The sequence below is a fragment of the Condylura cristata genome, unplaced genomic scaffold (genome assembly GCF_000260355.1).
Source record: "Condylura cristata isolate star-nosed mole 26May11 unplaced genomic scaffold, ConCri1.0 scaffold00021, whole genome shotgun sequence".
NCBI lineage: Eukaryota > Metazoa > Chordata > Mammalia > Eulipotyphla > Talpidae > Condylura > Condylura cristata.
Genome location: NW_004567122.1, coordinates 38,156,429 through 38,169,777, shown reverse-complemented (window position 1 = coordinate 38,169,777; position 13,349 = coordinate 38,156,429). Strand labels below are relative to the sequence as shown.

At 55.8% G+C, this 13,349-nt stretch overlaps 1 protein-coding gene across 4 annotated transcripts in view; it reads left to right on the top strand.

The window, feature by feature from the left end:
• Positions 1-216: 216 nt before the first annotated feature.
• Positions 217-13,349, top strand: part of CAMK2A (calcium/calmodulin-dependent protein kinase II alpha) — a 61,500-nt gene continuing 48,367 nt past the window's right edge. For 2 of the 4 annotated variants that reach the window (XM_004686881.2, XM_012727901.1), the window contains exon 1: positions 217-493. In XM_004686881.2, the coding sequence (XP_004686938.1) occupies positions 432-493 (62 nt within the window). In that variant the 5' untranslated portion in view covers positions 217-431. The remainder of the gene's footprint in view (positions 494-13,349) is intronic. The other 2 variants (XM_012727902.1, XM_004686882.2) reach the window with 2 other exon arrangements.

Sequence of the window (13,349 nt, the reverse complement as noted above, 5' to 3'; positions counted from 1 at the left end):
TCACTTGTAGACTAAGTTTGTTCTCTTCCCCCTCTCCAAGCCTCTCTCTGGGTCCCTCACCTTGGGGGTGCTGGGTCCGCCTGCCCCCAGCCCACACAGGCCGGCAGTGCTCTGTGCGTTAGGAGCAGGGTGTCCGGGAGCAGGTTTTGCAGTGGAAGGCAGGCAGGTGTTGGGGAGGCAGTTACCGGGGCAACGGGAACAGGGCGTTTCGGAGGTGGTTGCCATGGGGACCTGGATGCTGACGAAGGCTCGCGAGGCTGTGAGCAGCCACAGTGCCCTGCTCAGAAGCCCGGGGCTCGTCAGTCAAGCCGGTTCTCGGTTTGCACTCGGCAGCTCGGGCAGGCGAGTGGCCCCAAATTTCTGGAGCAGAGCAGCAGCACCCCAGTCCTGATCCTCCAACCCCAAGCCTCGTCTGCCCGCCCAGCACCAGGATGGCCACCATCACCTGCACTCGCTTCACAGAAGAGTATCAGCTCTTCGAGGAACTGGGAAAGTGAGTTGCACCTCAGAGTCCTGGCGGGTGCAGGGGTGCACGTCACGGGCGCGTGTTTCTGCGGTGCTCTGTGCACATCCAGGGAGGAAGGCTGCATGTGATTGGGGACACTTGCATGTGCACAGTGCCCAGATGGAGCACAGGCTTTGTGCGGTGCTCAGATGTGCCAGGGCCAGAGGGCGAGTGTGCGTAAGGTGAAGGGTTGACAGTGGGTGCAGGCACACAAGCATATACACACTCACGAGTACACACGACACTGGCACACAGATTCTTAGAAACTCAGGCTTGAAAAGGAATCTGCCCAGTCAGTTGAGCCCAAAGCTGGACTCCCCTGTGGAGTTTCTCTTGAGGTGGCCATCTGCTCTCAACTTGCATACCTCTGGTAACAGAGAGTTCGTCACCTGCCCGGTAGTCGTTACTGACTTTTGATACCTGTAGCAGCCGAGCAGAGTAGCCAGCTTCTCCCTGAGTGCATCCCCGCTGTCACCCTCCCAACTCCTCCAGGAGTGAGGACATCAGCATAGCAGGGGTTAATAGCTGAGTGGCTGGGTTCTTCCTGAATGTTGGGAGGCCAGCGGGGAGGGGCAGTCAGGCTGTCAGAGGGGCTGGTGAGGCCAACAGCCTGCCAGGTCTGCTCCCTGGCGAACTTGTCCAGCTCCAGATCTCATTTCTGCCCCTGACCCCTGGTGTGTGGGAGGAAGGGTGGGGGGACCGGGAGAGAGGAGAAGCTCTTGGGACAGCCCAGTGGCTGCGGAGTGTCAAGGAAACATCCCTGTGTGCCCCCAGCCAGGTTTGGGGAGAACCCATGGATTGGTCCAGGGTAGGAGTGCAGTTTGCAGGTGCTTTGTCCCATAGGTAAAGCAGCTCAGTGCTCTTGATGCTTCCTGCTCTGGCAGCAGGGGTGAAGGCGGGGGGTGGGGGGTGGGGGGGTGTCCCTGGAAACAGGAGGATGCTGTGTGAGGTCTGGATCTGTGAACACAGGCAAGTGCGTCTCAAGTGTGTTGTGTAAGGACTGACTCTGGAGTACACTGTACACCGAAAGGGCGTGCAAGTGTCTGTGTGTGAGCGCCAGGAGGAGGTGGTAGGGTGTGCTTCATGGGAAAGACCCAAAAAGCAAACGTGGATGCACGCAGCGGCCCAGGGGTGCTGTTGGCTCGTTGGCATGGGAGTAAAGGTGTGAACATGTGTCACAAACGGCCGGTCAGGCAAAGGTCTGGGTTGTGCACATTGGTCTGAGTGAGAGGCACGCGTGGGGTCGGGCACAGTGCTGTCCTGAGGTCTGGACACAGCTCGGGAGGGCCCGGGGCGCGCACACGAGCGGGTTTCTGCGTGTGCATGGTGAGCTCATGCTGGTGCCTGCATGTGTGTGGGAGGTCGGTCTGCGACTGTGTGCAGCAGGTTTCCTGTGCATCCGCACACCCGCACACACATGCACAGTCACAGCGGGTTATCCTGGTACCTACAGCATACACAGCTTCCTCGGACACCCACACACCCATGTGCAGACCTCTGCAGACTTCTTGTCTTTCCCGAGTATGTATCTGTGCTGGGGAGCAGCAAGCGTGGCTGCCACCAAATGCTCAGGGTTTCTCTGGAGGATCAAGTGTGTCTGCAAGACTTGTGCAGGGCTTCCTTCTCCAGATGGTTTACTGTGCCTGCTGGAACCCCAAGACTCACTGATTAGCTAGAGCTGCCTTCCAGGGCCTGACCAAGGCTCGGTCTGGGGACTGCGTCACAAAGCGCAGTGAAATGGTGTTGGATGTGACTCAGGCGCTCAAACTGAAAATAAAAGTGATGTTTTGCCCCACGAGGAGATGGGTATCAGGAGGACTGGGAGCTGAGGGGGCGACTTGGCAGAGTGCGTCTTCAGGGGCATTCTCATCTCCCTGCCTCCCCGGCTGGGGTGCTTGCAGGAAAGGCGCAGGGGGTAGAACCAGGGGACAAGGAGCCCTGGTGTGACCCCAGCAGGAAAAACCTGGGTGGCAGATGTGGTGAGGTCTGGTGTAGTCCATTTCGGGCTCTCCCTTCCAGAACTATCAGTGCTCTTAACCTTTTTTAGGTCACATATTCCTCCAGGAATCCGAGGGAAGTCTAAGTCTACAATTTCCCAGCAAAAACACTATGTGATGTGGCTGCCATGTCAGGACATTGGGAAGGTGGGGGTGGGCCTGCAGCTAAGGATACCAGCTCTGAGGAGAGGGGTGCACACTTTGGTTGTAGGGTTACAGAGGCCATCAGCACCCGAGGGGAGGTGGGGGCAAGGCCCTGCTTGGTGCATGGGTTGGGGACCCAACTACCACTCTTAGTGGCCCTTGTCGGGAGTTGGCCCAGCTTGGGGCAGGGATGCTGACCAAGAGCTGGGCTAACAGAATGCAACAGCTTTTCAGTTAGGGAAGAAACGAAAATGCCTGTGGGACCCTGTCTTCAGCAGGTGACCCACGCTCCCTGCCACCGGAGACGCTGCAGTACCACCCAGAGGCCAGGCCCCCATTTCAGGAGCCCACTTCAGATCACTGGCAGGTGACTGGCAGAGACAGCTGGACCTGGCCTCAGGGGAACATAGGGCCTGAACCCCTCTGCAGCACCCCCGCTGCCCAGCTGGAGAGGAGGGCGCAGGCCTCTTGAAGACTCCTGCTTGGTGAAGGCTGGCTCGCGGGCAGGCTTTGGATGAGCAAGGGTAGGCTCCTGTATGGGGGAGAAGTGGCCCTTCTCCCTGGTGGGCAGGCAGCTCTGGGCAAGGGTGCCTCGGGCATTTTGCAGCAGCTGGACAGATGAAGGTCCCACTCTAGCTTGGGAATTTGCACATGCCAGGAACTTGATTCCAGGTACCTGGGTTGTTGTGGTGGGACTGTGTCTCGGGACCCAGGCACTAGCTCACTCCCTCCTCCCTTGACCCTAATTCGTCCTGCCTGGCCTTGTGAGCAGGCCCAGACCCCGGAGCACAGAGGCCTGTGGGAGGCAGCTACAGCAATGTCCATTCTGTCAGGGTGGGCCTGGTCTGTCACCACAACCCCTGGCAGACACACTTCTTCGGGGGATCTCTGAGGCAGGAATGCTGCGAGTGGGATCCTGCGGAAGGGGGCCGTTTCCAGGAGCTGGAAAAGGAGGACGCCTCCTCCCGCCTTTGGCATTTCGGGCTTTGGATCCCACTCCCAGGAGAGCTGGGGCGGCGAGAATCGCCCTGCAGCGTGTGCAATCACTGGCTGTACAGAAAGAGCCTCCAAAGGAGATTTTACTTGAGAGAGAGGGAGGAACAGAAGGAGGGAGGGAGGCTAGAGACCAAGCAGCCCACTCTTTTATCTCTAGAAACAGGAATCTGAAATTGACTCAGGGCGGTGTTGGGGCTAGGGAGGGGGGCAGAGGAGCAGCTGGCTGGCAAGGTTGGCAGGCAGAGGGGTGAGGGGGTGCTGCCTGCCTCTGTGTCCCTCTTACCGCATGGCTTTGCATCAAGTGCTGAGCTTGGGCTGGGTGGTGGGTGGGGGGCACTGTGGCCCAGAGGCGGCCTCTGAACTGGGGTTCCCGGGTCCCTGCTCCTTGTTTTTCCTCTTGTGGCTAAAGCTCTAAAATCAGCAAAATGTGTGGAGCATTCCAGCCCTTCCAGGCAGAGTTGTTAGGAGACAGAAGGTGTAATGTTAGAGAAAACATCTGGGCATGGATGCACCCCCGGCCCCCCCAGACAGTGAGCTTTGATTTGCTTCTATAACCTCTCCCATTTTCAGCACATTGGGCCTGGAGGAGTGTCTCCGTCTATTAGCTCATCTCTGTCTCCGAGGGAGGAGGGCTTACTCATCCATCTCACAGATGAGGAAACTGAGGCTCGGGAGGCCGAGGGACCTGCACTGGGTGGGGGGATTGGTGGCACCTAGACCCGCAGGAGCGCCTCAGCGTGTGTGGGGGCCTCTCCTGGGACTGCGTCTGCGGAAGATCCTTCTCTTGCCCACCGGCACAGGAAGAGGAGTGCTGGCCCTTAGGTGGGAGACTCTGAATTGTGGAATTGTTGCTGTAGTGCCATGGTAATTCTGCCTCTAACTGAATTCTGGGCATCTGGGTATCCCTTATCCCTGTGGGTCCCGACTTTGCCATCTGTAAAATGGTGACCATAACACGTCTGCAGATGCCTGAAAAGGCCCCGTTGCAGTCCCTTGTCGCCTGTGGTGGCTCATGCGGGACATCGCAAACTCCCAGAACACCCGAGCAGAGGACCATAAACACTGTCAACTCAGCGCAAACGTGCAGCCCACACCCAGAAAGAAATGATCTGCCCCCAGGGAGAGGCGGTGGCACAGCCAGGGGGTGCTAAGAGACCAGCTGCTGTGTGGGGGCCAGAGGCCAGGGGATGGGCAGCTAGGGGGCAGCTCCTGACGAGGGGGTGGCAGGGACAGGGAAGGGACAGCGTCTCCACCCCACCCCCAAGCCAGCAGAGCGGCAGCTCGCACATGTTCTGTGCATGCCGCAGCCCTCCGCCCCCACGCAGGCACCCCCACGCAGGCTGAGCCGCACTGACACTGCCGAGCCTCCTCCTGCCCGCCCGCTCCCTGCACAGCACTCAGTGACACGCTGCCAGCACCCTGCAGGCAGGGCCCCGGCCCTCCCGGTGGGAGAGAGCGCCACAGCGCTGGCCTCCCTGGCCGGGCCTGCATGCTCGCACACACGTGAACACACATGCAAACTGGCTCTGGCTGGGCAGCGAGCACACTCCATACTCCAGCGCAGGGGTTGGCACGGTGCTGCCGGGGCTGACTCTCTCCGCCCTTCGCTCTTGCCCTTACTCTGTGTCTTTCCGGGCCTGTGTCTCTCTGTGCCTCTCTGTCCCCTGTCCTCTCTTCCAAGCACCTGCTGCTGCCATCTTCTCTTCTGACTTTTTCTGGGGGCGCTGTCGGAGGCCTTCCACCCCCCCCCCCCCCCCCCCCCCCCGCTGGCATAGCCCCAGGCCATGACCCAGCACAGGGCTCCACTACCTGTCAAGAGTCTTTGTGGCTATAAAGCCAGGGGGACTTCCTATGCTGGTGAAGATTAGGGCCCTGGTGTCTTCCGGACACATAAAAGGAGGAACACGGGTGTGATTCCTGCCTCTGTTTGACAAGGGTTTCTGGTGCATATACTCTGCTCCCAGCCCCAGGCTGCACCTGAAATGTAACCCGGGAAAGACTTGTATGTCTTCCCTCTTGGGGCCTGTAGCCTAGTGGGAAACTGACATTAAGTAAATGATTTTAGGAATCACTACTTAAAAGCAGCTATTTAAGGGTAGGAGCACAAACTTGGAGTTCTGAGAAAGACGCTTTAGCTCTTTGAGATGAGGGAAGTATCAAGAAGGCTCCCCTGAGGAGGTAGCATGAGGAGTTGGTGGCTAAGCAGGAGCTAACCAGAGGAGAGAGGGAGGAAGACTGCCTGGGAGTGGGAACAGTGCAGGCAAAGACTCTGTGGAGTGTGTCTTTGATGGGGCATCTCAGCCTTGGAGGGTTTGGGCTTCCCACACTTCTTGGGCCTGCTCAGCCTGTCCACAGCTTTTGGGGTCTAGGGCCTGGAAAGAATATTAAAAGCCTATAGATTATCTAGAAGAGGGGGAGCAGGTAAGGTGGTCAAGGTATGGAATCCAAGTCAAGTGAGAGACTTGAGGAGCCAGGCCTTCATAGGAAGAAGACACCCCTCGGGTGTACCCTCTGCCTCAACTCAACTCTGCAAGGGTGCCCTGGGACCCCAGAGCAGAGTAAAGATTGCCCCATGTGGCCCCGGGAGTGGGGCCAGTGAAGGAGAATAATAGGGAAGTACATTTCAGCTCCACATAAGAAAGCACTTTCTAATGTCAGCTCTGCCCTCTCCCATATGCACTTGATTTCGGGAGATGCCAGCACTCAGGTACCAAGACATGTGCATTCACAGGTCTGTCCACCCTGGGCCTCCGGTTCCTTCCTGCCCACATCCCTGCGTCGTCCAGTAAGATGCTTTGGCGCCAGCAACAAGTGGGAGATGATTTAGGAACCAGAATATCCTCCTATCCTCAGTTCACTCAGAATCAGAGTGAGGAGTGGACCTTTGTCTTAAGGCAGCAAATTAAGGACCAGAGAGGGCCAGGCCTTGCCTGAGGACACACAGCCTAGAATCCCATGGTCTCGTCTCTTTCCAGTCTATTAATTGGTTCTCCTAAACATGGAGCCTCTTTGAATAGGGTAGCTGAAGATCTTTGGTGTATGTGTGTGGATGGGAAGCTGGCCAAGAACCCTTGGAGGCTAGGGAGAAGTGCCCCTCAGCACCTCTCCTGCTTTGCCTGTTCTGGTTGTGCCTCCAAACTGTGAATATTTTTCCTTTTTGCTTTTTGTAACCCATTCAAGAAAACCCATGCATAACACAAACAAGGAATATGCTGGAACTTCTGCTGGTTCCATGTTCCCTGCGGCAAACAGAATCTTCCGGTTCCCAAGCCTTCTGTGTCCCCCATGAGGCTTCTGCTGGGTTGGCGTGGGGCAGGCCTGTGCAGTGGGGGTGGCATGGGGGTGGGGTTTGGGACAGCTGGGAGACACTGAGTCCCTGCAGTATCTTCTGGAGCTGGGAAGTGGGCGACTGCCGCGGGGACAGGGATGGGGGAGAGCGAGGCGGGGCTCTGGTAAGAGGTCCTAGGATTTTCTGGCTGCAAGGTGCTGTGTTTTGTGGAGTTTTGAGCAGGGCCTGAGCCCTGGCCTCTAATTCCTGCCTCTGATCTCTTTTCCACTTGGTGAACTGTGAGTTGTTTTGTTATTAAGTAAAGGCTCTACTGCTTTAAAAAGAATTAAGTAAAAAGAGAAAAGGTTTAAAAATGACTGATGAACACTTGATTTCACAGATGGATAAACTGAAGCCCAAAGGGTGAAGGGAGTTGCTCAAAGTATGCAGAGGTGGCATTATGGAAACTTGATATTACTTTTGTTTCCAAATGAAACAAACCCCAGCTTTCAAAGTTTGGGGAGCCCTCGGAGACTCAGAGGAGCTGTAGCACTCTCCCGACAGAATGTGCTGTGTTATTTTCCACAGATCCCCCACCCTAAAGTTCATCTGTGGACCCCAAGCCAGGGCCTCACTCTGGTTTGATAAACCAGAGAACTATGGGAAAGAGCAATGGACAGTGAGTCAGAAGTCCTGGGTTCGAGGTCTTGCCTTGGTTTCTTCATCTCGTGCAGCCACACATGCCCCTTGGGCAGCACCCCAGCTCTCCCTTCTCCAGCTGGACACCCTAACCCCATCTGTCTGGCCCCATGCCCTTGGCTTTGTTTTGTGCTCAGGGGCTGCTCAGCTCCCTGGGCTGAGTTGCTGATCAGCAAGGAGTTTTGCACTAGGTCCTCTCACAAATAGCAGGTTTATATGCCTGTGGCCAGGAACTTTCTGAAATGGCCCGGTCCATCTCAGAGAGGTAGCGCGTTTAAGAACCTTGAGTGGGACTGGGGAGATGGGGAGAAGAGACTGGACTTTGAGTGTGAGGTTCCTGTCATGTAGTGTCTACACAAGATGGCGGGCAGCTCGGAATAGTGGATTAGACGTTGAGAGAGGAGGAGCTATAGATGCAGATGGCCGTCTTGAGCGATGACCAGTGGGGCTCACCTTTGGGGAGGGGGCTCCCAGAACCCTTTGCCAAGGCAGTGAGAAAGATGCAGCTTCTGCCCGAAACAATGCAGAGAGGAATAATTTTATTACAGCCTTAGGTGTGTCCACAAATGCCCAAGCCCTCCCAGGCCCCACAAATGGCCCTGAGTGGGGGGATAGAGGGGAAATACTAAGTGAAGGAAAAGTAGAATGAGGAGGGGGAGCGGGTGTTGGGGCGCTAAGAGGATGTGAAAGTCTGTCAGGAGGGTGGGGTCTGGAGTGTAGCCACCCTGGAACAATAGGGAGGTACACCTTCCAGAGCCAGGTGCTCAGTGGTGACCATCCTACCAGAGGGCACCAGGCAGACTGGGCCCAGTGAGGGCCTGCAGGCTGGGAGGGGCACGGGGTGGGCGGGCCTGGCACCAGCATTCCTTCCCCGGAGCCTGGGGGTGGGAGCCAGATTGTACTGGGTTCATGGAGTGTGGGAGGTGGGAGAGGAGGCAGCGGATGTCGGACACTGTTCTAGAAGTTTGGCAGCCCGGAAGGGAGGAAGGAAGTGGCCCAAGCTGCTAGGTCGAGAGAAAGGTTATTGGTTTTTTGTTTTTTTTTTTTAAAGATTTATTTATTTATTCATACATACAGAGTTGGGGTACAGGCCAGAGATGCAGAGGGTGAGAGGCTTCACCAGAGACAGAGCGGGGAGCAGAACAGGCAGATCGACGAAGTACACTGCTGAGGGGAGCAGTGGGCGGGTCAGGAGAGGTCTGCCTTGCCATGTGGATCTCCTCCGGGGCAGGCGGGGATTGAACTCATGCGGAAGTGGCTTAAGCTTCTTAGTGCTGTGCTTTAACCCGCTGCGCCACCTGGGAGGGCCCAGGTTGTTGGTTTTTAATTTAAAAAATTCTTTAGGTGAGGTGATTGTGTTTATTTTTCCAGGGTGAGGAAGAGCTGGACATATTTGAGGGCATAGGGATGAGGCGAAGTTCCTAAAGATTGTCAGGGTCCCCAGCAAGCAAACCTCCAAGAACACAGAGCAGAAGGAGGATTGGGGGACTGTGCTGCCCCTGGAGAGGAGCCCCCAAACAGTGTTCCTGTCTGCTGAGAACCAAAGGCCCACCTGGGCTCTGGTGTCCGGGCAGCTGCAGGGGGGCGGGGGGAGACTTCCTTTAGGGAACATTGGCTGTAACCAGTCTTGATAGCTTCCTTTCCCTCTCAGACAGCCATAGGAGCTTGTGGGACTGGGCTCTTGTCCATCTTTCAACATGGGGAAATGGAGGCACAAAAGGATGAGCCAGCTGTTACCCGATTTGTACCATTGACATCTCGTCAAACACTCCTGGTGCTCTACCTGCTGCCATGCCAGCCTTCGGGGTCCCCTGGGGGCTGCGGGCCAACAACTCCCAGGACATGGTCCCTGACAGGCAGACGGGGAAACAATTTCCCAGCATGAATCTTGCTTTTCACGGCCCATTAGCACGTTCCCACACTCCCTGCCAGCCACGCCACCATGGACTCACTATGCTGTGCCCTCTCCATCTGTCTGCTGGTGCTGGGGTACAGCCTCTTGGCCCCCTCATACTCAGGCCTGCCTGGGGCAGGCTGATCTGCCCTGGGGAGCAGCTCCCCCTCTCCAGAACCCCTCTTCACCTCCTCTCCAGTTCGTTCCTTCCCGAACTTGGCAAACAAGGTCCATTTTGTGTCTGATGATGCCAGCTGTTCCCATCACTTCCAGATAATGATGCCCATAAAAGGCATTGTTTCTTGAGCATTTACTCCACTCCAGGGACCGTGCTAAACCCATGGCATACCTTATGGTCTCACCCATTCCTTGAAGTGGCTGCACAGTGGCTGGTGCTCTTCTTCCCAACATTTTGCAAGGCAGGAAATGGGTTTACTGTGGTTCACTTTTTAGTGAGCAGCTGGGCCATCGGCTGGAGTTTGGTCGGCTTGGTTCAGGAGTGTCTGTTCTGCCCAAGCAGAACGCACTCTCCAACATGGGGCCACCAGCCACTGAAGACACGTGTCATTTATCAGAACAGACCTCCCCGACGGTGGTCTCCACGTAGCATCCTGCATTCTTGCACTAGACATTTGCAGTGAGATGGCTTAATGATGCATTTCTCAGAATCTCTCTCCTTCACTCAGCAACACATGACTCTACAGCTATTTCAATGAAATAAAATTAAAAATTCTGTTTTTCAGTCCCACTAGCTACATTTCAACTGTTCTATAGCCGTAGGAGGCCCATGGCTGGCATAGAATATTTCCATCATCCCAGAAATTTTTGCTGGACAGCGCTGTGTGGGTATTCAAAGGAAAAGGCATCTGCATTATGTAGCCTCATTCCCACCGCAACCCCCACACGGCCAGAGGAGCATCTTGAGCAAGACCACCCAGCACGGCTGAGGTCTGAGATGCCATCCCTCCAGTGTCCGTCTGTCCCTCTCTCACACATACCACTCCCTGCCCACACCCCGTGTCTGTCTTGCTAACATGGCAACACACTTCATCTTCAGCATGACGCACACATGCTTTGTCCATGCAAAGTTTCAAAGCGTTGCACACTCACAGGCACTGACCAGGCTGCTAACACACCTCATTGGGCAGACGAGTTTTTGTCCCCATGACTTCTGGGGACACTACCCCCTCAGTACTTTTGTTCCTAGGACATTTTCATGGGCACCCCAGGACCCAACCATGGCCTACTCCCATAGGGCCCTCACAAGCAGCCTTCCCCTTGTCCCCTTGACCCCTGTTCCTCCCTCCTCCCACGCCTCCTCCCCTCTTCTGGCCTGTCCTCTTTCCAAGCCCCTGCCCACCCACTCGCTGGCCACCTGCTCTGCCCAGAGTGAGGGAGGAGTGGGCTGGTGATGTGCTTGCCAACGCTGCTGGGCTGTGGCTGCTTGCTCATGTAGGACAAGAGTGCAGAAATAGGCCTTTTCAAACACAAGACAGCAAAGCGAGGAAGTCAGTACTGCGGGATAGCTGTGCTGTCCTCGCTCTCAGTTTTCTTGTAGACTCTCCTCGGTCCCTGATCCAGCCCCATGAGCCTTCCCAGTTACGAGTGGACACCCAGGACTGCACAGGGAGGGAAAGGGATTTCTGCTTCCTGTTTCCTATTATCCGCTCCCCTCCACCCCCCACCCCCCACCCCCCACGTCACAGGAGGAAATAGAGGTGATGTGCCAAGTGGCAGCACAAGTTACCTGGAGTCAGAATGAGTGCAGGCGCCCTGGCTTCTCTGCTCAGACTCACTAGGAACGCGGCTGTGCCCTCGAGGCTCAGTTTCCAGATCTGTTCAATGGGGAGCATAGGTTAACCGTGATAAGCTTGCTGCCAGGACCAAGGAGGAGCTTAGTAGCGAGCAGGATTTTGAAGGGAAGACACTTCAGGGAGGTGGGGGGGAGGGGGAGGGGTTGGCGTCTTCCAGAGCAGCAGCTCTGAAATGGTTTTGATAAATTCCTCTCTCTGAGCATCTGTGGAAAGTTACTCATCCTAGGCACAGAAAAGAATGCACATTCACATGCACAGGGGGTCCTTTGAAGACACGGGGCCCTGCAGGCATCCCCCCAAGCCCCTGGTGAGGAATCTGAACACTGGTGTGTTCCCGGAAGCAGTTCAGCCAGGTGACTTCTGCCTCATAGTCCTGGCTCTGTGAGGCAGAGCCAGCTTCAGGGGCCCACAGAGCCCCAAATGTGCAGGCCCGTGTAACAGTCTCAGTGTGAGTTCTGGGGAGACACCGGAGGGGACACTCTAGCCCAGATGCCTGGAAAATAATGCCCTGGAGAGCAGATTAATGAAAATTGACTCCCACCCTGAGGTTCTGATTTGGTCATTCTGGCCGAGATCTTGGAATGCGTGTTTTCAAAAGATCTCCAGGGGATTCTGAAGCAGCCGGTATGTAACCATCCATCTAAGTCCTTATCTAGAATGGAGTTTTGTTCTCTAGTGGAGAAATTACATCCCTCGCTCAGTCCTTCACTCCCTCCCTTGATTCTTCCCTCCACCTACCCTCCACGCCCTCCATCCTCACCATATGAACTGAACTCAACTCAGGACCAAGAGCTGGCTAGCTGCTGGCAAGCAAGACAGAACCTGCCCTCCTCTCCCTGGACTTTCCAGATCCTTCCCCAGAAGTGGCCACTTAAAATGTCCTTTGCCGTGGGCTTCTGAGAGTCATGGCCTCCAGTTGCATGAGCCCCCGGCTTGGGCAGGGGATGGGCACCTTTGACAGACACCTTCCTCAGGTACTACTCCTGTCCTAAGAGCCCTACCTGCAAATCCTCTCCCCTGTCTCATTTCAGTCCTCCCACTGTCATTTAACCACTTCCTTCCCCTTCAGGAACATGTACGGAGGCTTCACTGGGAGCCCTGGGGCACAGAGAATGAAGTAAGTCTGGGGCCTCAGGAATTTGCTCCAGTGCAAGAGGCAAGCCCTGCGTGAGCCAGCCTAGACCTGGGCTTGACGGGGAGGAGTGGGGTGCTCTGGAGCCCTCCCACAAGGACTCCAAAACATGCAGCTGCTCAGGAAGGTGACCAGCCTTGCTGCTTTCCTGGAGGGCACGCACAGGTGCCTATTCCCAACCCTTTGTCTGTAGCTGAGTGACACTGTCCTAGTGCCCATGAATTCTGGCCCCTCCCCCTGCATGCTTGGGATGGGGATCAAAGTTTGGAGGAGAGTGGTTGTGGTCTCATCAGGAACATGGACACGCTTTGGCAGGGCAGGAAGCGGCAGGCTCCCATGGTGGGGAGAACTGACAGCCTACCTGCTGTGCAGCCGGAGCAGTCTAAGCTGAGCCATTCGGAGCTCAAAGTCTCGGGCCCAGCTCTAGACCTAACAATCAGAATCTGCATTTTCACAGGCCCCGGGGGAAGAATGTGCACACTGAGCTGGGGGAAGCTTGCCCGGAGGGGACCTCCTCTGTGATTTTAAGTCCTTGGACCACACAGCCTTTACATCAGAGGCACAACATGGTGCTGTCAAACCAGACCTAGCCCTCCAACTAGTGTTGTTTGATTTGACACTGTATTTAAACTTTTTTAATAAGTTGCCAGTATTTAAAAATTTGAAAAATTCATGTAAATATCCAGATTTTGGGCTTCTCTTGAAAAATGGCACAATCTGGAAACGGACCACATTCCATGTGGCACCTGTCAGTATCTCCTACAAGCAGTGAAGCTCACCACCCTTGCTCCAAGTTCTTTCCCAGCCACTATGGTGAGTATAAAATCCCAGGAGACCTGGGGCCCTCCCTGGTGGCACAGCGGGTTTAAAGCACAGCACTGAGAATCTAAAGCCGCTTCC